The sequence below is a fragment of the Carica papaya genome, chromosome 9 (assembly GCF_054855325.1).
Source record: "Carica papaya isolate Zhongbai chromosome 9, ASM5485532v1, whole genome shotgun sequence".
Taxonomy (NCBI): domain Eukaryota; kingdom Viridiplantae; phylum Streptophyta; class Magnoliopsida; order Brassicales; family Caricaceae; genus Carica; species Carica papaya.
The window spans coordinates 15,328,073-15,351,021 of record NC_142317.1 but is presented as its reverse complement, the minus strand read 5'-3'; the positions used below and the strand labels follow the sequence as shown (position 1 = coordinate 15,351,021).

The window sequence follows — 22,949 nt, the reverse complement described above, 5'->3', positions numbered from 1 at the left end:
TTTACTTTTTTTTTTATGTTTTCTTAAGAAAATCAAATTCTTTCTCTTTTTAGAATACCATAATTTACTTTCCTACTTAAATCTTTAATTTTTGGAATTAAATGGACAGTTCAAACTGTAAAAAGTATAAAATTACTGTGTAATTAATTAATTGTATATAAAGTGTTTTGGTTAGTTTTTATACTCAGGCCGCCTTGCATTGCCAAAGATAGTAAACGACATAGAACTTTGTCGTTTTGGTTCTGGGCTTTTTTCAAACTGAGAAAAATAAAGGCAAGAAAGATGATGCAGCAAATGAAGTATCCACCTAAAGATGAGCTCAATGGTGTAATGTTTCTCCTGAAGGATTGACGTGTAAGTCAAAGTTGTACAGATCAGATGGCTGAGCTCTCCCTTCACCATCTCCCCATCAAATCCCAAACATTTTCTTCTGCTCTTTGATGGGGAAGGGGGCGCCAAAATCTCCCTTTCGTAAAAAAACATCGGTTTAAAACCCTTGAAAAACAACATAGAAACATTAGTCAATCGAATCCCGCAATCTCTCTCTCTCTCTCTCTCACTCTCTCTCTATCTCTATCTGTGTAGCGAGCGCTTGGGGACAGTGGCGATTTAGACATGAATTCAGAGCAAAGCATGGAGCACCAGAACACAGTAAAAGAAGCCCTAAACGCACTGTATCATCACCCGGACGATGCCGTACGTATGCAAGCTGATCGATGGTTGCAGAATTTCCAACGGACCCTCGATGCTTGGCAGGTACTCTTCACTTTAGCCCTTCTTGCTCCATTTTATTGAAACTTATGTCGACTCGATTGTTGGGAAGAATACTCTGGATTTTTGTTATTGAGTGCCGCCATTTGGATTATTACCCTGGTTTGATGTTTTGCCCCTCACTCTTGGGCTGTTGTAAACAGCTAGTTATATGGACGAGCGTTAGGGCTTAGTCTTGGATTGTCTATGTACTGGAAAGTGAAGGAGAATAGTTTCTTTATACTGTTTTAGTGGGTTAATTATCTTATTAGTAAGAAACAGTTTTCTTAGTTAATTGTGAACATCCTACGAGATTGGGAAGCAGCTCCTCTAAGAGGCTTTTTTTTCCCAATATATATACATTTATATATCTTGTCATGTGTTTTATGTTCTTTCCCTGAGAAAGTTATGTTTCTCATTCAGGTTGCCGATAATTTACTCCATGATGCGACAAGCAATCTAGAAACTTTGATATTTTGTTCCCAGACACTTAGAAGCAAGGTACTTAGTTACTTTATTATCAGCCAATATAATTACCCACATATTAGTTTTGTCTATGGTGAAAAAGCAACAAACTGGTATATTGTTTGGATTTTGGACTCAACTGTAATCTTGTTTTACTTTGTGTCTGCATGCTATCAATAGGTGCAACGAGATTTTGAAGAACTGCCACCTGGAGCTTTCCACAAGTTACGAGATTCTTTAAATGTGAGTGATTGTCTATATTTACTTTTAACTATCAAAGAATGTCCAGAGGAGTCCATTTTGGAAAATTCTGTATGAAAAATAATGTGTTCTTCTTTAATCATGGATTAATATTGGGTAGGTTCATTTTCATTGTAAATGCTAGGGCTTCCGGAGTTTCCAAAAATATGAAAGTTTTTGGTATAAGCTTGTAATCTAATCCAGTTACTAAGGAATACGAGGTTTATAAGTAAATGGTATACTTGTTGGAATCAATATATGGTTCTCATTTAGTCATATCTATATCACATAGTGATTGCAAAGGCACTGAGCCCATGAGATAATTGCTCATTAATTATGAGTCTTGGGACTTGAATAATGTTTGTTGTTAAAATGTCAATTGCTGGTTTGGCAAATAAGACCTTTTGGACATCCTTTATAATTGTCTTCTCATCTGAATATCATATCAGCTGTCTTGTTCCCTGCCTTTCATAAATAAGACACGGCTTATTTTAACTATACCTTTGACATCTAAACTGGATTCTTGAGGATGCTTATGGTTATAATCATATTGTCCCAAATTGATGTTTTAGGATCATTCTAATGGTTTGTATAGGTTAAGAGGGTTGTGAACTTGAGAATAGCTTGTTTTTAAGTTGTTTTGGCATAGATTTCTTTGTATCTTAGTGTTTCATTGGTGGGCTCTGGCCACTTTGAACTTTGAGGAAGGAAGAATCTATTTGTATTGTTCTCTATCACCCATAATAATCTACCATATGTTTTAAGATGTTGCCAGCTGTAGGAACAAGAGGATTTCTTTCTTGATTTTTGGGTAATAAAGAGGGTGTGTTGCATTTTGCACATCATCCAATGAACCCCTATAGGGTTAATGAGAGTAACGTAAGGATAACCCGAAAAAGACAAAGAAACATGATCATAAGCTTGTTCCAAGTCAAACTAACACATAATCCTTTCTTCCCCTACTACAGAATAGGGTCAACGACCTCATTTGGAGTCAAGGCAGCATCCAGACTTTGAGAAGCTTTTAGAGAAACATCTTGGTTTTACTCACAGCTTCTTTGATCACTCTACTTGGTCTTAGTCCAGAACTTTGGCAATTGTAGACACTCCTAATTAGACTGATTGGCTTGTAATCCTTGATATTCATTGCTTGTAATCCTTAATGTTCATTGCATTCTCCACTTTAGAAGGAGGGTTAAGTAAGATTTAAGGAATCAAATTTGCCTCTATCATAGAACACTTTAAAAGTCTTTAGGATATTTCACCAATTACTCTCCAACTATTTTGTAAGGGCTTTTTTCCCATTGCATAACCTCGAAACAACCAGAATCTCCTCATGTCAAAACTCTAACCAAATTGTATCTTGATTATCATTAATTTTGAAGCTAATACTATCTAATTCTCGCCTCTAGACTTCAACTTTCATACAAAGCCTGCCATATAAACCTTTTTCACTGCCTTTTTCAAGCCATTATTCACCTTAAAGTTGCTCCTTTTATCATGATCTTGAACATAAAGTCCTTATATTGGCCATCTAATAAAAGAACTTGGTATTGCAATCTCCTTTTCTAATCTGCAACAACCTTGATCTGTCTCCAGCCCACCTCTATCAACATCTTATTAGCAAGCTCTAATTTGGGCAACTGTTTCCTCTGTACTCTCCTGAGTTGAAAATTCCATCTCATCTCCTTTCTCATCTAGAGAATCAATCTCCCTTTCAAGTCTTTTTTTTTATTGTTGCCCCATTACTCGGAAAGTTGGAGCTCTAGGCTTTTATCTTAGGCTTGAAATAAGAGATTTTTTATCCACTCTGAAGCTTAAATAACCCTCATAATTCTCCTCCTTGCACCAGATTCTACCCATCTATCATGGTCGTGGATTCTTAGTCACTCATTCTGAAATCTAAAGTTTTGAACAAGATCTGACCCATTTAGTGCACTTTTAAGTCTATACATAAGGTGTGGAGACAGGAATTGACCCTTAATAACAATTTTGGATCACGACGAGCATCAATTCTTCAAGTTTCATTTGCACTAAAGACCAACCAACACTAGAAAGACCAACCTCTTCTCTCATATTAGATTGGGTCCATTAGTCCCCATGAGATGGTTAATCAGTAACATTGGCAATATCCAATACCTCTCTAAAATTCACTACTACTAGCCATTAAGTAGCCCCTAGTAGTACTTTCATGCGGATACAAAACCATGTTAAAGTCTCCTCTAGCAATCCGTGGTAAGTTACTCGACTATATCTTGATTGCCTCTTGGTCATTGCACAACCAATTCCCTCTTTATATCTTCCCCCTTATGATATAGCCACGCATAATGAAAGAAATTACTTCATATGTGTTTGATCTTTCAAATAATTGACATTGACCCTCTATAATGCTCACAAACTCCAAATTATTATTATTTGAAATGATCACATTGTCCTAGGAAGCTCCTACACTTGGCAAATCATGCTACCCCATCTTTTGAAGCCTTATGCTTCTTACTTGCTGTTTGCTCAAGATTTCTATTTTGAACTCATGTAGACAAATTTGGTCGTCACCATATTCCTTTTAAAACACGTTAATAACTGCTGTCTTCTATCATTCAAATCTATCACATTTTGAGAAAGATAATCTTATTAATCATTAGAAAATGATAAAATTAAAGCTTTGTTCTCTCCTTTCTCCCATAACTCCCTTCTTTTGGCCTTCGGTACATAATTCACTCCCACTCTAATTTCTTCCATTCTCTATCTCTCTTTCTTTTCCCCCTCTTGCTTATATGACTACGAGTCTCATCCACCGAGGACCATTTTTTCCTTTTAGCCTCAATGGCATTGAATTGTTCATAAGCTTGTTTCCGAGACCACTGTACCCTGAAGTTAAAGACTTTATGGAGTTTGATGATATTACCTTTTAGCATGCTAACATCTCTTTTTTTTTTGTCCTCTCTCTTTCCCTAACTCCATTTTCTCACAGCTGTAATCCCACATGGCCATTATCTTCAAAGAGATCTGTATTTACATATCTTTCACCCCATCTTACCCAGGAAGAATGGAAGAATGGAGGATGGAGAGGGAAATATACCTATGCAGATGGCAGGCACTTAGTGTCTGACCCAGCATCATTGTTCCTTTTTGGGCATTGCTGAGTAGGCTTATGCAAACTAAAGTGTTGATGAAGAGGAGATCCTTAATGTGTCAAAGTTCTGGTGCTGCTCTCTCTAAGAGAGATACCATATGCTCTACTGGACTTGGGCATTGCCTGATCATTTTTGGATTTTAAAATCCTTTTCTGGGTTTTTGACTACCCATTATTCTTCTCCATGGGCTGTAAATTTGATTTTGGATGTATTGGCCTAAGTGAGAATCTCCTTGTGCCCAACTTCCTTCTTAAGGAAAACCCATTCTCATTGCTGATTCAGTCTTTTACAAGACAAAGTCATAGAACTAACTAGCCACGATTGTATCTTTTCAATTTTGAAACATGATGCGAGCATGAGCTTCTTCTTTGAGTGATAGAGAGCTGGTGGATGAATACATGCTTTTCATGTTGGAAAAAGGACAGAGTAGCTCCCGCTTCTGTTTGGCCTTCTTCGTCAAGGGAGTTGGGTGGTTGGGGCTGCCTCAGCTTCATCCTCCAACTAGCTAGGTTCAATTAGGGCCTTCCTTTGTGCCCAAGCTAGGTCTAAATTGCACGCTTGCCCAGTTTCTCTTTCTGCAGGGATCAACAGTCTTCTTGTGCCATTTGCATTCTCCTCCAACTCCAGAAACATCCTCCTATGTTTCAGCCCTGTTTGCACTTTTATGGACTTTGAAGGATAGCCTCTCATCCAAAGAGGTTCATGTAATTATCTGAAAATCCATATAATTTCTAGGCTAAATAGACTAAAAACCAAAATGTTTTTTTGCCTTATTCTTAGTGATCTGTAGAGTATCCTCGATTTCTCCCTCGAAAACCACATCAAAGGGTTTCATTTCTACTCCTAAGAATCTTGATGATAGAAATGACGTTTTTAAGGTTTAACAAATGATCAAGACATAATCCCAAGCTCGAGATCATGTTTTCGCTCTAGAATGTACTCTCTCTAAGTTTGTTCTTGTGGTAACCTATTGTTTATATTCTAATAGTAATCCCATTATGTTGCAAAGTCTATAAGCTAATATTTTCAAGAGAATTGAATAAGTGCAATTTATTATTTGGTTTTTTTTTTTTTTTTTTTTGTAATAAAACAATCTCTTATATAGTTGAGAGGGAATTTATTTCACTCAAATTGGATTGGAGGTAGTTTTTTAAGGTGTACTTGCAAAGAACATATCATATTTGCTTTTTTCATTTTAGATGGAATATATGTGCTCTTGTAGTTTGTAACTGAAGTTCTATAGGAGAAAATTAGCTTCTGGATGCACTATGCATATTGGAACTTGGACATGAGGGTGTGATTTACATGCATGGATGCACACATAACCTGCGGTTTGTATGTGGCTCAAAATAATTCTTTTGTTTGTTTAGGAGTTTGATTGCGTTCATTTTTAATGCAGGCATTATTGAAAAAATTTCATAGAGGGCCCCCAAAAGTGAGGACTCAGGTATTAGTTTAAAGTTCTTTAAAAAATATACATTACCAATTCAACTTTTTGATAATAAGAATAATAGCGTGGTCTATTATTTGGCTTTATGACCTTTTGTTGCCTATTAGATTAGCATTGCAGTTGCTGCATTGGCTGTACATGTTCCTGCAGAAGACTGGGGAGATGGTGGTATAGTGAGTTGGCTAAGCAATGAAATGAATTCTCATGGAGAATACATACCAGGATTTTTGGAGCTGCTTACAGTTTTGCCTGAGGTAAGTGTTAGTAGCATGTGTTGGAGAGAGATTTTTAATTGCTTTAATACTGGTTAAACTAGCTTATAGGCCATTGACTTACCAGTAAAAAAAAAAAATTAAGCTCCAACTTGGAGCTTTTTCTTTGTCAATCATCTTTTTGCCTGTAAGCTCATTGGCTTGTATGCTAAAGTGGTGAACCAAGAACTACCTTCACTTGATTTTTTCTCGCTTTCCTGAATATTTTGCAACATGGAATGGTAAAGTTAACATGTTTCTATCTCTTTCCCTTAAGTGCACAAACTACAGGATAAAGGTGGATGCTTTTTTGAGAATGCCGTGGGTGTATAAGTCACTTATTAGAAGGCTTTTTCTGGATGTTTGTTGAAGCATCTTGAACAAAATTGGTACCAAGTGATTCGAATAGGAACTTTAAGCTGCATTTGTTACTTATACAGTTAGGATGTAATTTATAAGCGCAGTTCTGTTAAAAGCTTAAAGGGAAGAAATTCAGAATGGAACTTTTTTACAAAGAAAAGGGGAGTTTACTTTCTAGAGATGTGGTCCACTTGTTACATGGATCATTATCCATGGATAACGCTTTCATTTATCCAACAGATGGGTACAAGAGCAGCAGTTGACTGTAAAAACAGTGAAAACAAATTCAGTGAAAGGCATTTTGGAAAGCACATAACGTTTGGAGATATCATAGTCTGCTTTCTTTTTCCTTGGTGGAGCTGAAATGGATTATAAGTTTTTATCCATAAAGTTGGGTAAAGATCATGGACATTGAAGTGAAATGCATAAAATAGTTTGAAAATGACTGATGTTTCAGCTCATTCTACATTCCATCTTTTCTTTTTATCGTAACTTAGCATTGCTAGAGGGAGATGTAGGACCCCGTAGGTTTTGAATTATGAACCATAGACCTCATAGGAAGTGTCCAGTTAGTAACTCTTGATAATTGAGTTAAAAAGCTCATAGTCTGAGTTCCTATCTTAATCAGCTTAAACGTTTTTCTTCTTTGAATTATGTCTGTAGTTAAATTCTTTTCAACTCCGAGTTCCTTGAATTTAGTGTTAGCTTACACCTTATGTGATGTATTGATGGAGTTGAACAGGCAAGCATTCGTCTTTCCATTGTCAAGTGGCTTGACAATTATTCTGTAATCTTTCTGGAGTCTTAAAGAAGAGAGTTTATCCTCCTAGCTCGTAAGTTCTCTTAACTTCCCATTTGATATGTTGGACACAAAGAAAGAAGTTTTACGGTTTTATAGAAGGGTGCTTCTTTTGTTTGGTGCTAGATACTTGGAACGCAATGTTTTTTGAAGCAATGCATCCAACATTCTCATCTTATTCAGAATTTGCTAGTGTTTTTAATCTCTTTGGGGTTCAAAATGCATAATTTTCAAGGATATGCCTTTAGAGATGCTAGTTGATCTTCTCCATAGTCAGCACCTCTGTCAAGTGTCTGCTGCATTATTTTCTGTGCCCAGTTTCAATGGTTATCAATATGATTTTTTGAAACCTTACTTATATGTGTCTAGTAGGACAAATTGAGGTTGATTTGTCTATTTAGGAATTGGGGAAACATAGATATCACATCTGGAGTTCTTAGATATCGTGCTTAAGATTTAATTGAATTACACCCAATTAGATATTAAGAATTCTCAAAGTAATTTATTTAATAAGTGTCTTAGAGGAGATTATAAAGATAGCCATAGAGTACTAAATAATCATTTCTCGAATAGGATTAGAATTTTTTGTGAGATAACGAATAGGATTAGAATAAGAAATAGTAATACTAATAATATTAGAAACATTGTTAATAAAAACAAAAAAAAAAAAAACAAAACATAAAAATAAATTTTAAGATATAAAAATAACCTAAATAATATTATTCGTAAATAGTAAATTACTACTGTGCACCATTAGTTCTCATTGGATAGGCAAAACTTGGCTCTGTAAAGTTAAAATCATAAACTGTAACATGCATGACATGGCTGAGCTTTTTGAGGTCAGCTTCTATGCTCCAAGTACAATCAGTTTGAGGACGTCTGTTTCACTTCACTAGAAACTTGTGACAATTACCAGTCCTTGTATTTACCTCTTGATGGTCAATAATAACTTCTATTTTGTCCTTGAGGTTTGTAGTGATTGGTAAGTGAGTAGGAACGTTATCATGAGAAATAGTAGCATCACATTTTTGATATGAAGTCAAACCTTTAGTATTTAAGACCTTATTATCATGTTTTCAACAAGTGAAGAACATAAACACTTGAGCTAATTTTCTTAAGAATAGTAAGGACTTGATGTATTTCAAGTGAAGTTTCTTATAAACTCCATTTGGAAATGTATCATAATCAAATATATCTCGTTGAAATTATTAAGTATTTTGTTCAAATTGGCATAGGTCTTAAAACCTCTGTTACTTAAAGCAATTTGTTGTCTAGCCTTGACATGTACCTATGAGATATGTTTAGCAAAGTTTTTTGCCTCAGTGATAGGATCAATGCTAGGGCAAGAATCTAGAGGTGAAGGAACCAAACCGATAGGCTTTCTTAGTTGTATGCCCATAACACATTCCAAAATACTAATTTCGATGCTTCGATTTATTTAACTATTATTTAGCAATATCAAGAAAAAGGTTTCGATTGTTAATGTGATCTTGAACAAAACCACAAAGGAGGTCCATGTGCTATGGAATGAGCCATCTTAGAAAATGAATCTATTGCCACGAAGGTCGAATCATACCTTCTAGTTATTTTTGGCAAATCAAGTATGAAGTCCATATAGATTTTTTATTTCTAGGAGAGAAAGAAAGCTATAGAGAGCGAGTGTTTGAACCTTGTCGTCTAAGGAAGGGTTGGTTGGGTGTCAGGTAGGAAGGGAGGAGGAAGTATGAGGAGAAGCGAAAGGAGAGAATTTAGCGGTCAACTGGCGTGGTCGACCAGAAAAAGGAGGAAAGGATATCGGGGCAGAGAAGGAAATTTGTAATGATTGATAGAAAGTCTTTTGATGTGGTGTACGAAGGGAAGAACATGGACAGATTGAGGATTAACAAGAATAGAAGGGGGTTTATAGTTTCTATCTCTTTGGAGGAGAGGGAAGTGAGGTGGTTAATGGATGCCTTGGAGGAGTTTTACTGGAGAAAGGGAGGGAAGACTAGGGGGAAGAATATGGAGGGAAGAAATCACAATCTCTAGGTGGCGTTGAGGGGGAGATATCTGGTGTTGAGTAAATGAAAGAGGGAAGGCGGTCAAATGCATATTCATTTCAGAAGGGGTGGAAGCAAGGGGGTGGTGGAAGATGATGAGATTTGTTTTTGACCTGGCAGATTGACCTTGGTGAATTTGGAAAAAAGGCAAAAAGAGGTGATAAAAAGAGAGAATGAGGTGAAAAGGGTGGAGATGATGGCTCCTGATCACCAAGCTTGATTTTGTTGCCGACATTGTAGGTCGAGTATTCAGATTTTTTTGAAGCCAATGAAAGGGAGAACATACGTGAAGGCAGTTCAACCTGGGGGAGAAGAGGAGAGGTGGGTAGGGCAGACATGACCCAAAATGAATTCGAATCGAGTCAATTTTGAAATTCAAAATCGGAGAAAGGGGGGGTAAGTAGGGCTTTTCTCGAAACACAAGAATTTTGAGTTGTTTTGGGAGAAGAGGATTAAGTGGGCTTGGCTTTAATAAAATCGGGCGGATGAGGAAGAATGGGTCGTTAAGAAGATGCAAATTCACATGGGAGGAAAAAGAAAAATAGATGGAGCATGCTGGCCGAGTAAGGAAGTTAGGCGGAGAAGGAGCCCAAAGTTTAAATGGGTTTGAAGGCCTGTGTAAAGGGACTCGACCCACTTTGAGCGTTCAAAAGGAAAGGAAAAAATTGGAGAGGGAGGGCGAGATGTAGAGGAGGATGAAGGGGGGGAGGAAAAATTTGAAGCTGAGAAGGAAAAGAGGAGGGAGATGCGAGGGTGAAGGAAGGCTTGGCTCTAGAAGTGAGGGAGGATGATAGGGAAGAAGAGATGTTGGTAGGGGCAATGAGAAAAGAGGAGCATGATTTTAAAATGAGGAATTGTTTGGAGTTTGTGGTTGTTGAGGAGGCAGAATTTAGGGCACTAATCTCGAGTGACCCACTAGTTACTAAACTAGCTGGTGTCTATAAGAGAAGTTGAAGAATGAGCAGACAGAGAGCAATGCAATTTGGTTTGGTTTTGAGAAATATCTAGTGGATTAACAAAATGTTTGGGGTCACATATGAAGGTTTTGAAGACCAAAAACTAGACCTATTCACGGAAATTGAAAAGAGGAGGGAGAAGAAAGGGGACGAGTTTATTGTAAGAGAGAAGAGAAAGCAAGGGGAGGGAGGAGAGAGGAAGCTATAAAGATTGTAATCAACCATAAATTATGATTGCAAAAGGAAACAAAACAAGAAGGCAAGCAGAAGTGGGCAAGAAGAGTAGATGATCAAGAAAATCACATCGTAGAATGTTAGGGGGATTAATGATTGGAAGAAAAGACATGTGATTAGAGGGTGTATGAACAGGTGGAAACCATATAGTATGTCTCCAAGAATCTAAAGTGGAGGCACTTAATGAAAAAGAGATTAGACGTTTGTGGAGATTGAAAGAAGTAGGGTGGCATGTCTTGCTAACCAAGGGGACGACTGGTGGTATTGTTGTTTTGTGGAGAAAGGAGAAAGTCGACTGTAGGGAGGTGCTTTAGGTGAGACCACAATATCTTGTCTCTTTGTCAATAATGAGGGTGGGGAGGAATGGGTTCTTTTGGAGTGTATTGTAGGGGTTTGTGCTGTGAGAGATTCTCTTTGGAGGTAGTTGGAGGAATGTTAGAGAAGGGGGAGAGAATGGGTTGTTTGAGGGGACATCAACATAGTGTTGAGATGCAATGAAAGAGCTACAAATCAATTTTTGAATTCGTGTGCCCAGTAATTCAGAAAAACAATTGACAAGATGGACTTGGTGGACTTGCCTTTAATGGGAGGCAAATGGACTTGGAGCAACCAGAGAAGTAGATCATCATGTTCTAGGATTGATAGGTTCCTAGTATCTTCAGAGTTTCTGATGTGAGCACGGATGATTTGGGCTACTCAACCAACCAACCAAGTCAAGAAAGAAAACAACCGTTAAAGAAGTTGAAAGCTCATGAGAAATTTCTCTTCATCCATGAGAGATTTTTTCCCACTCAAGAGATATTTTTGTCTCTAGAAGGAAAGTTTCATTTTCTTCTTCATATCTTTCTCAAGTGGCAAAAAGGAAACCATATAAAGAATTTTGGACATCTATTAAGGAAGAATCAAGATCATATCTTTTCAAGTTTACAAACCAAGGTCATATCTTCCTAAAAAGGTATATTCACATATGGAAAAAAATCAAGAGAGATCATGGAAGAATTTTAAACATTTATCACAAGATCATAGATGAATTTACTTTTTTAAGGAATCTAAGGATCTTTATTTAATTAATAAATCTTCAAGATATTTTCATTAAATTAAGAGATAATTTATAGATTTTTTTTAAATTACTAGATTTTCCTAAATTAATCAATATTTTAAGAAAAGATGAAACTAAATCTTCAACATTTAAAGGAAGATATCTTCACAATTACTTAAAATGTTCTCTATTTAAAAAGGTTTCCTCATAGGGAAATTATATTTATTCTATTTTAAAATATAATTTTTTTAATTATTGCAAGTTTTCAATTTTATTATATATTTAATTTTTAATGAAATTTTGACAATTAAATTAGGAGATTATTTTCCTTATCGTTCACATGGTCTACACTATAAATGGATCATTAATTCACAGTTGTAATCATTCAAGTTTGAAGTTAATAAAATTATAAAGTTTTAGTTTTCAATTAGGGATGTTTTTTTTTTAACTTTCTTGTTGAATAGAGAATTAGTGTTTACTTATTAAGGTAACTTATGGTGTTTTTATCAATATTTTTTTTGAATTAATTTTAATTTGTTAAGGTTTTCCTTGTAGCGTATTCATTTATCCCTATTACTTTGAGTTTCACTCTCCTGTTGCGTACAGGTTAAGTAGGGAGGGTTTACATAGGGTTTTGAGTTTATGATTACTGATGTATATGTGAGATTTTAAATTTCGTTGTTGATTCTGGGTTTTTAATGATGTTAGCTAATCTCGGGTTCCGCCTTGTTTAATATCGGAGTTTAGGTTCGAAATAAATATTACTATCTTGCATCTTTTATCGTTACATGTTTGTTATTTTTCATAGTTTGAAAAGAAACATATTTTGCATCTTTTCATACACAAAAAAAAAACAGGAAAATTTCGTGTCCATATTGTCCTTGTATTTTAAGTTTTTTTATTCATTGTGCTTTTGTTTTATTACATCATTAAGTAGCTAATTACATTCTAGTTGCTTAGCATTATTCTTAAACACACACTATCTTCATTTGTGTGTTTAAATTCCCTTACTTATAGAATTTTTGTATACAATTTTCTTTCTCTGGGATTCTTTGAAGTATTATAAAACAAAACTTGATTACCTTGATTCAGGAGAATTCAATTCTGGTATTCAACTTGAAGGGAGAAGATTGAGAGAGTGAGTGAAACACAAGAGTGAAATATGCGATGGAGTGTTATTTTCTAACCTTTCTTGCAGGTTTCTCACAATGTTTTTGCCTAGGGAACTAACCGATATGAAACTTTGTATGGAAAGGTTACAAAGAAGAAAGGTTCCAAAAAAGGCTTAGAGAGCTTAATTAGGCAGAAGTAATTTAAAGATCTTTTACTTCATCAAGAGCCAAAAGCCTAATCTTGGAGGTGGCGAATTCATGTGATGATGTGGAGAAAAGACGATCAGATTTAAAGAATGATAAGCATGACAGTTTTTATACTCATTGTTTTGTGAATGGGAAAGTGTGCAGCCTACGGGTTGATGAAGATAGCGGCACCAATGCTGTTAGTCCTATAGTGGTTAACAAGTTGGGCTTGACATGCACAAAACATCTTCATTCTTACAAGTTACAACTGCCACATGAATGTGGGGAGGTGGAGGTATCCAAACAGGTATTGATTTCTTTTACTATTGGACGATATACTGACGACGTTATATGAGATGTTGTGCCAATGCATGCTAGTCAACTATTACTTGGGAGATCATGGAAAAATGTGAGATGTGCAATCCATGATGGCTTAAGGAACTGCTATTTCTTTAGCATGAATGAACTTAACCATATTCTTGTTTCTTTATCACCTGAGGAAGCATTCTAAGATCAATTAAAGATCAAGCAAACATTTGAGGAAAATAAAGTTGCAGGAGAAAAAAAAGAAGTTGTCGTGGAAGAAAAGAGAAACAATGTCGCAGAAAAAGACAACGATAATATCATAGGAGAAGAGATAAGAAAGGACACAGGAGGAAATAAAATCAATGAATCTTTGGTGGGAGAAAGATAAAAGACTATATCTAATTATAATCTTTCTTTATCTAGCGGTGTTGTTTCGCAAAATCCTAAGGATATCTTCCAAAAAGGAGTGGAGTTGACAAAGCCCCTAAATAAGAAGCTCCAGATTTGAGAACGAATCGTTTTTGAAGAAGAAAGGGATGATGTGAACACGAATGATTTGGACTATTCAAGTTAACAACCAAATCAAGAAAGGAAACAATGTAACACCCCAAAATCTTTAACAATTAATTTCCTAGTGGTATTTGAAACTGTGGTTGCATGTTTTTCAGTGTGCCATTGGCATGAAATACTTTTAATTAACTATTTTATTTTATTTTAGAAATTATCTTATAATTATTTTAGGAAGGAAAGAAAGAAGAAAACTGAGGAAAAATCGAAAAACGGCGGAAAATCCCGTGAACCCGCGATGTGAGGGGGACCTTGCGTAGTCACGTTGCGTGTGGTAGTAGGCTTGTGTTCCTGTACGCACAGGCACCTGTGTGCATAGCTATCCGTGCGCTGACAGCATGGGTTTCATCGACTCGCGCGGTCTTGTTGCCTTTGCTGCCGCACAGCCTTGTCACCTCGGCTGTCGTGTGGTCCCGTCAAGCCGTCTTGTCGTTAGCTGCCCCTCTCTCACTCCACGTGTCCTCACCGATGGATGCCTCGTGGTGAGCATCCAAGATCCCTTCATGGCTATTTAAAGGGACTTTTTCTCCTCATTGTTCTTCATTTCCATTTACTTCTACCATCTTTCACTTTCCAAAAGAAAATTTAGAGAGAGAAGGACAGTCTAGAGAGAGAAAGAGAGTAAGAAAGAGGTGAGAATGAGATAAAGAGTTTTTCAACTTCGTTCAAAGATCTATGGACGTAAATACCCTCCCCTTCACCTCCCAAAAAGACAAGTGACTCACAAAAAGTTTAAGGTTTGAGTAAGGAATCTGTTGGTATTTTCTCTTACATTTCAAAGTGAATTTTCTAAATAAGTCATGTTGAAAATTGAATGATCTTGGTGCATGAAATATGATTAATTGCTAATTTACTTGAGCATGAAACGTGAACTAATATGCTTGGTTGATGTAAAACACGATGATTTGAAGCATGTATGGGTTTGACCCTTTGCCTTACCTTTAGTAATGGTGAAGATAGTCATTCTATGGGGCCCTGGCTCAAAACGATGACAGATGGTCAAGTCCGGGTAACATGGGCTTTTGTGTCAAGTTATGTTGATGGGCCTTGCACCGGTTCCTAAATATATGACCGTTATAAATGAAATCAGTATAAGAAAGAGAAAAAAATAGAAAATCCGTTTGACTGTTATCTTTGAGGAATTTCTCTCTCTAACTAACTCTATATTTGAAAATGTTGGTGAACTTTTCCCTGTGAATGAGGCTAGTGTTTCCTTTGACGAGAATGAATTTGCAATATCATATATAAGGGCCATAGTAGCGAAGTACGACCGTGATCATTAGTTTATACTTAACATGGAAATGGACTGAATGTCATTCATAATGGTAGTTGGGGATCCCCTCCTGGCTTTAGTGGATATATGTCGGAACGATTTTGCGCGGATGTCAGTAAAAGACGTAAATAAAACCCAACTACCTGATAACATGATTAGGATAGTTGCTGATGCATTATAGTGGATTTGTATGATTGTTATTTTATATTTTATCATGATCTTGTTATGTTCATGGTTGGTTCAACTAAATTCAGTTTCAGTGTCTGATTATATCCAACCATCTTGTTTTCCTCTCTGCCTTTACTGCTTGGTAGATTAACAATGTCTAAATGATTTTTCTTGAGAAAGAAAAGTTTTTCTAAACATTTGAAAATAAAGTCATCTTACGACTAACTGCTACGGTAAGTCATTTATTGATTACGAACATTTTAATTGAAAAGTTAAATCACCTTTGAAAACCTTAATAGTATAGTATAAATACTATTTTTCTTACTGAATTATGAGAAACTCACCCCAATTCATGCCCCATTCAAATAATAAAAATGATAATTCGTTCGCTGAGTTGCTCCTTAAAGCTTGTTTGGATCCCTTTATGGATCTTTAGGATATTTACGAGTGCCATATTTTATTTGTTCTGATGGAACCAATTGCAATGATAAAAGTGACTCTTATAACTTTTGTGTATATAAATTTTTAGTAGCCATCTTTTTAGCATCAGTTGTAAACATTAAACTTATGTTTAGTTGTAAGGGATTCTATTTTCTGTTGCATACATATATTTTATTACTTGCACTTGTATCTGTTTCTATTATCAAGTTCTTTTTTACCCTGTTAGGTATCTGGGATGTCACAAACAACTCCTAAAGAAGTTGAAAGTCCATGGGAAATCTCTCTTCACCCATGAGAGATTTTTTTCCTATTCAAGAGAAATTTTTTCCTCTAAAAGGAAAGTTTCCTTTTATTTTTCATATCTTTCTCAAGTGGTAAAAAGGAAACCATGATCAAGGAATTTTGGAAATTTATCAAGGGAGAATCAAGATCAAATCTTTCCAAATTTCCAAACCAAGATAATGTCTTCCCAAAAAGGTATATTCACATACGGGGAAAATCAAGAGAGATTATGGAAGGATTTTAAACATTAATGTATTACAAGATCATGAATAGATTTACTTTCCTAAGAAATCTAAGGATTTTCATTAAATTAAGAGATTTTTAAGAGATTTTCATTAAATTAAGAGATTTTTAAATTATAAGATTTCCTAAACCAATCAATCTTTCAAGAAAAGAGGAAACTAAATCTCTAACCTTTAAAGGAAGATATCTCCATAATTAATTAAGATATTTTCCATTTAAAGAGATTTCGTTATAAGGAGATCATGTATATCCTATTTTAGAAAACAATCTTTTTAATTGTTGCAAGTCTCTAATTTTATTTTAGATTTAATTTTCTACGTAATTTTTACAATTAAATTAGGAGATTATTTTTCTTATTATTCACATGGTGTACACTATAAATAGGCTATTAATTCACAGGTGTAATCATTTAAGTTTGGAATTAATTAAATTACAAAATTTTAGTTTTTAACTTATGGGGTTTTCTTCAACTTTCTTGTTGAGTAGAGAATTCGTGTTTACTGATTAAGATAACTTATGACGTTTTCATCAATCTTTTTCTTAAATTAATTTTAACTTATCAAAGTTTTCCTTGTGGCGTTCTAATTAATTCGTTTATTATTATTATCTTGGATTTCACCCACCTATTGAGTACGGATCAAGTAAGGAGGATTTATTTAGGGTTTTGAGTTTCTGATTACTGATGTATATGCAGGCTTTTAGATTCCACTGTTGATCATAGGTTTCGTATTAGTTTCTCAATCAGTTATTTGGTTTATGTCAAAAGATATTGTCAAGACCTATTTTTGACTATTTTCCAATTTGTAAATCATCATATGGGAATCAATTGGACACTATTCCGTTTGACTTGGATAACAAATGGTTAAAAATTGACCTTTTTAGAGGTATGGTGGAAAAAGTGTGGAGAGAAACTAAAGTGGGAGGAAAAGCTAGTTTCAGGATAGCCAAAAAACTAAAGTTCTTGAAATTGGCAATTAAGAAGTAGACCGAGGAGGAGAGCTTAAAAGAAGAAGAGAAGATTAATTGGCTCATGCAGGATCTTGAAGATGGATAGAAAGGAAAGGGAGGAGGGCTTATCTTCAGTGGACAATGAGAAAAGGGATGGGATGAGAGTTGACTTAGCCAAGAGACTGCACATGGAGGAGGCCTGTAGATAGAAGGCAAGAGAAAATTGGCCCAAAGATGGCAATAGAAACACAAAATATTTCCATTGCTTGGCCAAACATAGAAGGTGTAATTATGTGGAGGAATTATATATAGAAGATAGTGGCATCAAAGAAAATGAAGCTATATGAGGAAGATTTCAAAAGAAGATCCAGGTCAGATGGCTTTACAGCTTAAGGTGTTGGATGAGAGGAGCAGGAGTCAACTGAAGGATGAATCTGTTCAGTGCTAGTTCTTGTGGGGCGATGAAGATAGGAAGGGACTTTATCATTTGGTGAAGTGGGAGGAGGTGAAACTTTCTCTAGAGCAGGGAGGTCTTGGTCTGAAATCTTTTGTTGATATGAATAGGGCCTTTTATGGTAAATGAATTTGGAGATATTGGAGAAAAGAGGATAATTTCTGGGGAAGAGTGGTTGACGTTAAATTGGGGGGAACGGGTGGGTGGCTCCCTCAGAGATGTGAGTAGATTTTATGGGGTGGGATTAAGGAAGAGGATAATGCTGAGACAACATAGTGTGCAAGAATGTACTAAATGGAAGGTGAGAAGAGTAATAGGGTTCGATTTTGTCAAGTTGATTGATGTGGAAATGGTTGTTTAATGGATCAATATCTGCAGATTTTTGCCTTAGCACAAAAGAAGAACACATTAGTAGAGGAGGCTTATGGGGGAGGTAATTGTAGAAGAGAGTTGTCCGTGGACGTGACTAGAATCCTCAATGATTGGGAGGTGGAAGAATATGAAGTGATACTGCAACTTTTGGCCACTGTCAAGCTTACGCAAAGAGTGATCAACTTGTGTGGAATTTGAAGAAAAATGGGGTATTCACAGTGAAATCTTTTTACAAGCACTTGGTTTGCAATGTTTTGGTGGGTGAGACAAGCTCCCTGGTAAAACAGATTTGAAAGGTGAAGGCTCTGCCAAGAATAGCCTTCTTTTGCTTAGGAAACAGGTAGGGAATGCATCTTGACCATAGACAAGTTGATGAGAAGAGGGAGAACCATGGTGAATGGTGCTATTTATGCAAAAGAGCAGCTGAGATTTGCAATCATATTCTTCTTTGGTGTCTAGCGACATATAATCTTTGGACTATGGTCTATGGTTTGCTGAGGACTAATTGGATTATTGCAGGGTTGGTGAGATAAGAGATTTTGGCTCGGGAAGAGATTTTGGCTTGGGAAGAGATTTTGGCTTGGGAAGAGATTTGTAAAAAAAGTACTTTGTTTCAACTTATTCCTTTAGCCATTTTCTGGATGATTTGGAAAGAGAGAAACAATAGGAATTTTGAGGGGATAGAAAGGGAGATTGTTAAAATTAAGGATTGATGGTTTCATTATTCTAGGTATGTGATTTTGGGGCATAACTTAGATAGGATGGAAGATTTTGGGACCATTGTTGATATGCTTACAGATTTGTAAATATTTTGCATACGGGTGGTACTCCCTTGGTGACAATGATTTAATATATGTCTTATACTTTTCATTTTTTTTAAAAAGGTATGATGTCCATGCTTATATTGTCCACGGCTTATGTGGTACAGGCTGAGGTCTATATAGGCCAGTAGATATGAAAGAGCTTGTCTTCATCATACATATATAGACTTATTTTATGTTTGGAGTTATTTAGTTGTAAATAGTCATAAATAGTCACTTTATATCATTTTAATCATGCTCATCTTATTGGTGACAAAATTACTTTGCATGGCCTCTTTATGGGTTAAAGCTTATGTTGTTTTTTGGGGATCGTCTTTTTCTATTCTGCAAAGGAATTGGGAAGTTGTCTTTCGTTAAAGTAAACAATCTTTTCTTTTTTTGTGTTTCTTTTTTTTTTTTTTTTCATTTTGTTTCTCTTATTTGGGGAGGATACCTTATCAGTTTTCTTTATAATCTCTGTCCTTCTTAATAATAATTTTTTCGTCCTATAAAAAAATTGAAAAATTCAGTCTTTTTGCCAGTTAACTTTGCTATCAAATCTTTTTCTTTTTTTTTGTGTGGCTCTTTTTCATATTTTTTCTTGCTGGAGGTGGGGGAGACTAGATTATTGGTGTTTTCGGCTTGATAACATACTAATATTTGTTTTTTCACAAAAGAAAAAAAATGCAGCTCTTGTTGTTTCCAAGTCCTCTGGATGAGGGACAATATAGATACATTAGTCTGACTCATGTATAGAAAGTTGGTATTTTTGGATTATATATGCTGTGTCATCTTCGTTTCGCTTTTACATTTGACTTTTTCTTCAACCAGGAAGTATTCAACTACAAGATAGCAGCTCGTCCAGACAGACGGCGTCAGTTTGAGAAAGAGCTTACATCTCAGACAGAGGTTGCTCTTAATATATTGACTGCATGTTTAAACTTTAATGGACTTAAGGAGCAGGTGGGTTTTTTTTGTTTGTTTCTTGTTATTCTTACTTCTGTTTTACTTTAATTTAGTCTCGTTGGATCACTTAGCTACTAAGAGGCTTGTTAAAATTTTGTTACTATAGTTTGTTAACAAATGTGCTGTTTTTTTTGGCTTGATTTCTTGGATAGTTTTGGAATTAGGAATTTATTGTTGCTCAGTTTTTGTGATTTATAGTGGTTATTATCTTGATAAGGGAAAGGAACTAAAACTTTGATTTAATTGATAACAGGACTCAAATCTAACTGCTAAACCGTATAAGTATGATTTCATTGATGATGAGACTGAATTCAGTAGGTTCTTGTGATTTTTTCAGACCCACTGTTGTAACTGCAGTTGATCAGTTAAGTCCAATTGCTAAGGAAGGAGCAGGTGTTTGTTAGTTGGCATGTCACTGTACTGCCATATGTTTGATTGTCTGTTGGGTGTCATGTTATCTGTTTGTTAGCTTGATGCTGTCAGGGTATTTACTACCACATGTCAGTTACGGACATCTTATGTGCTTTGTTGTTTTCCACTTTTTGGTTGTTTATTAGGTTTTAGAAATGCTTGAACTATGCTGGTCGGTTCATGGGTTTGAGAAGTAACTGTTTTCAGTTACTGTAAGAATAAAATCCTTTCTGCAGAAAAGAAAAGAGAATCAGAGAAGAATTTAGGAAAAAGATTTTTTGAGTACTCTTACTCTTGGAGATTCTTGTATCAAGCTCCTTCCAGTAATCAACATCCTGCCATAAGATCCAAAGTGGAGAAAATAAAATCAATCTTTTAGGTGACTTCTGAAATTGCAATAACTGGAGTTTAATAATGGAAATGTGGCAGCTGAAAACTTGAAATGTAATAATCCTTTGTTATCAAGGTAAAAGTTATTAGACTTGTCTGCATATGCATCCAATTTTTGTTTACCTTTTCATGTTAAAAGATTAAAATTGGGCCAGTTCTAAACATTAAAAATCAAAATGCTTCAATGCAAAAAGTTGATTTATTGTTTAGCCAACTCTAGTTATCCATTCGTGTTACGAAGTTAGTTGCTTAAACCTGTTCCATGATATATTGTTTTTTTTATCTCTTGCTTCTCAAAAATTTTCTTTTATTACTACAGCAACCACCGGTGTTGATTATGGAATAATTTAGTTACGTGGCTGGAGGCCTTATGTTGCAAATGAAGCAGAAACCTTTTGAAATTCTTGCAAGCTTCTTTGGTTGCATTTTCTTGCTTGTTAATATATGTGTCATGTATGCTAAGGGTTTCGCTAAGTATTTGATATTTGGCACTTGTTTCTTGCCACTAAGTAAGTTGTTTTCTTTTAAACTTCCGATCTGCCAGGTTCTTGAGGCCTTTGCTTCTTGGCTTCGACTAAGACACGGGTAAGTATTTTCTTAGTTCTTTACTTCATGAGCATATTTGTTTCATGCCTTGCATGATATTACCACTTTTTTCCTGTCACTTATATTGCTTCCAGAGTAGGACTTCTCTTTTTTGATTGAAGTGTATGGGGGAATGGGATTGTATGTTTGTTTTTGAATAATGAGGCCCTACATATACGTATTCTTGATTATAAGAAAAGGAAACCTACAATTAATTACATGTAGGTATTTCACTTAACTTTTATCCTAACTACATGTAATATGCACTTTTCAACATTTTCCCTTAAATTGGTGAACAAACATTGTTCATTCCTAAATTGACAATAATTATATGGAACAAGAATTATTCATCGAGTCATCATCCGGAATTTTGATTTTTCACTAGATTTCACCATTACATTCTATTTCTTGCTTCTCCATGTGACCAAACTTCCTCCAAGGAAGGTACAATAATTGATAGTGAATCTTCTATCCATTATTGATATAGGATAGTCAGAATCAATATAGAACTATATGAGTAATTTGTTATTCTTTCTACATATGAGATCCTTTCTTGATGTCCCTTTTAGCTTACTGTAGGACTCGATATGTTGTCTATAAATGTATTTTAGGATTATTCATAAATTGGCTTATCATATTTGCTGCATAAGCAATATCTAGTCTTGGACAAATAGATAAGTCTTCCAATTGGTCTCTGGTACATTTTCTTGTTGATAGCTGCATCTTCTTTTGTTAATTCTAGTATGGTTGGGATCAATTAGGGTGCTAGTAGGTTTACATGCCAGCTTGCTTGTATCTTTTAGAAGGTTGTTGATGAACTTTTGTTGTGAGATGAAGATTCCATCTTTTGAATGAGCTATTTCAATTTTGAGAAAGTATTTTAGTCTCCCTAGTTCTTTAATTTCAAATTATTTGGTCAAACGTTGTTTTAGTATTAATTCTCTTTTTTATCATTACCTGTTATAATAATGTCATCATTCATACACAAATAGGTTGTAACTCCTTCCTGAATCTGAATGCTTGATGAACAGAGTGTGATCTTCCTAGCTTGTTCTCCCATTACCAACAATACCTTTTTAAACCTTCCAAATCATGTCCTCAATGACTGAAGTCTATAAAGAACCTTTTCTAATATGCAAATTTTATTTGTTCTTGCATTTTTTTTGAACTTTGGTAAAATTTTCATGTAAATTTCATGTTGAGGGTCTCCGTACAGGAATACATTTTTTACATTAAACTATTATAGTTGCTAATCAAAGTTGACAGCTAAAGACAATAGAACTTAGACTGGATTTATCTCGGCAACGGGTGTAAAAGTCTCTTGATAGTCTATTTCATATATTTGGGTGTATTCCTTAGCCATCATACTTGTTTTGTATGTCTTTATTGTATCATCAACTTTATATTTTATGATGAAACATCAATTTGTGTCCCACGGGTTTTTTTCCTTAGTTAGTCCACCATCTCCCATATTTGGTTTTTCTCCAATTCCTGTATTTCAATATTCATAGTATTTTTCTATTTTTTACAAGATAATAACTCAAAATGTTAGGAATAGACTCTATACTTCCTTTTTGAGATTCCATAAAATGGGTATAGAGTCTATTCTTTGGTTCTTTTTCGAATTGTAATAGTTATGTCCACCAAAATGCGATGAATTGTCAGAAGTTACCTTATTTTCCAGAACTTGACTTTGATGCTTGAACCTATTTCGGTTTAGGATCCAAA

General features: G+C 35.2%; 1 protein-coding gene across 3 annotated transcripts in view; it reads left to right on the top strand.

Moving 5' to 3' along the window:
* Positions 1–201: 201 nt before the first annotated feature.
* The window catches only part of MOS14 (ARM repeat superfamily protein), a 49,067-nt gene continuing 26,319 nt past the window's right edge, over positions 202–22,949 (top strand). Inside the window, exons 1-8 of one of the 3 annotated variants that reach the window (XM_088210992.1) lie at positions 202–354; positions 586–756; positions 1,174–1,251; positions 1,396–1,458; positions 5,989–6,036; positions 6,147–6,293; positions 19,701–19,832; positions 21,181–21,221. In XM_088210992.1, coding sequence (XP_088067118.1) covers positions 616–756; positions 1,174–1,251; positions 1,396–1,458; positions 5,989–6,036; positions 6,147–6,293; positions 19,701–19,832; positions 21,181–21,221 — 650 coding nt within the window. In that variant the 5' untranslated portion in view covers positions 202–354; positions 586–615. Of the gene's footprint in view, positions 757–1,173; positions 1,252–1,395; positions 1,459–5,988; positions 6,037–6,146; positions 6,294–19,700; positions 19,833–21,180; positions 21,222–22,949 lie in introns of those variants that run through there. The other 2 variants (XM_088210991.1, XM_088210993.1) reach the window with 2 other exon arrangements.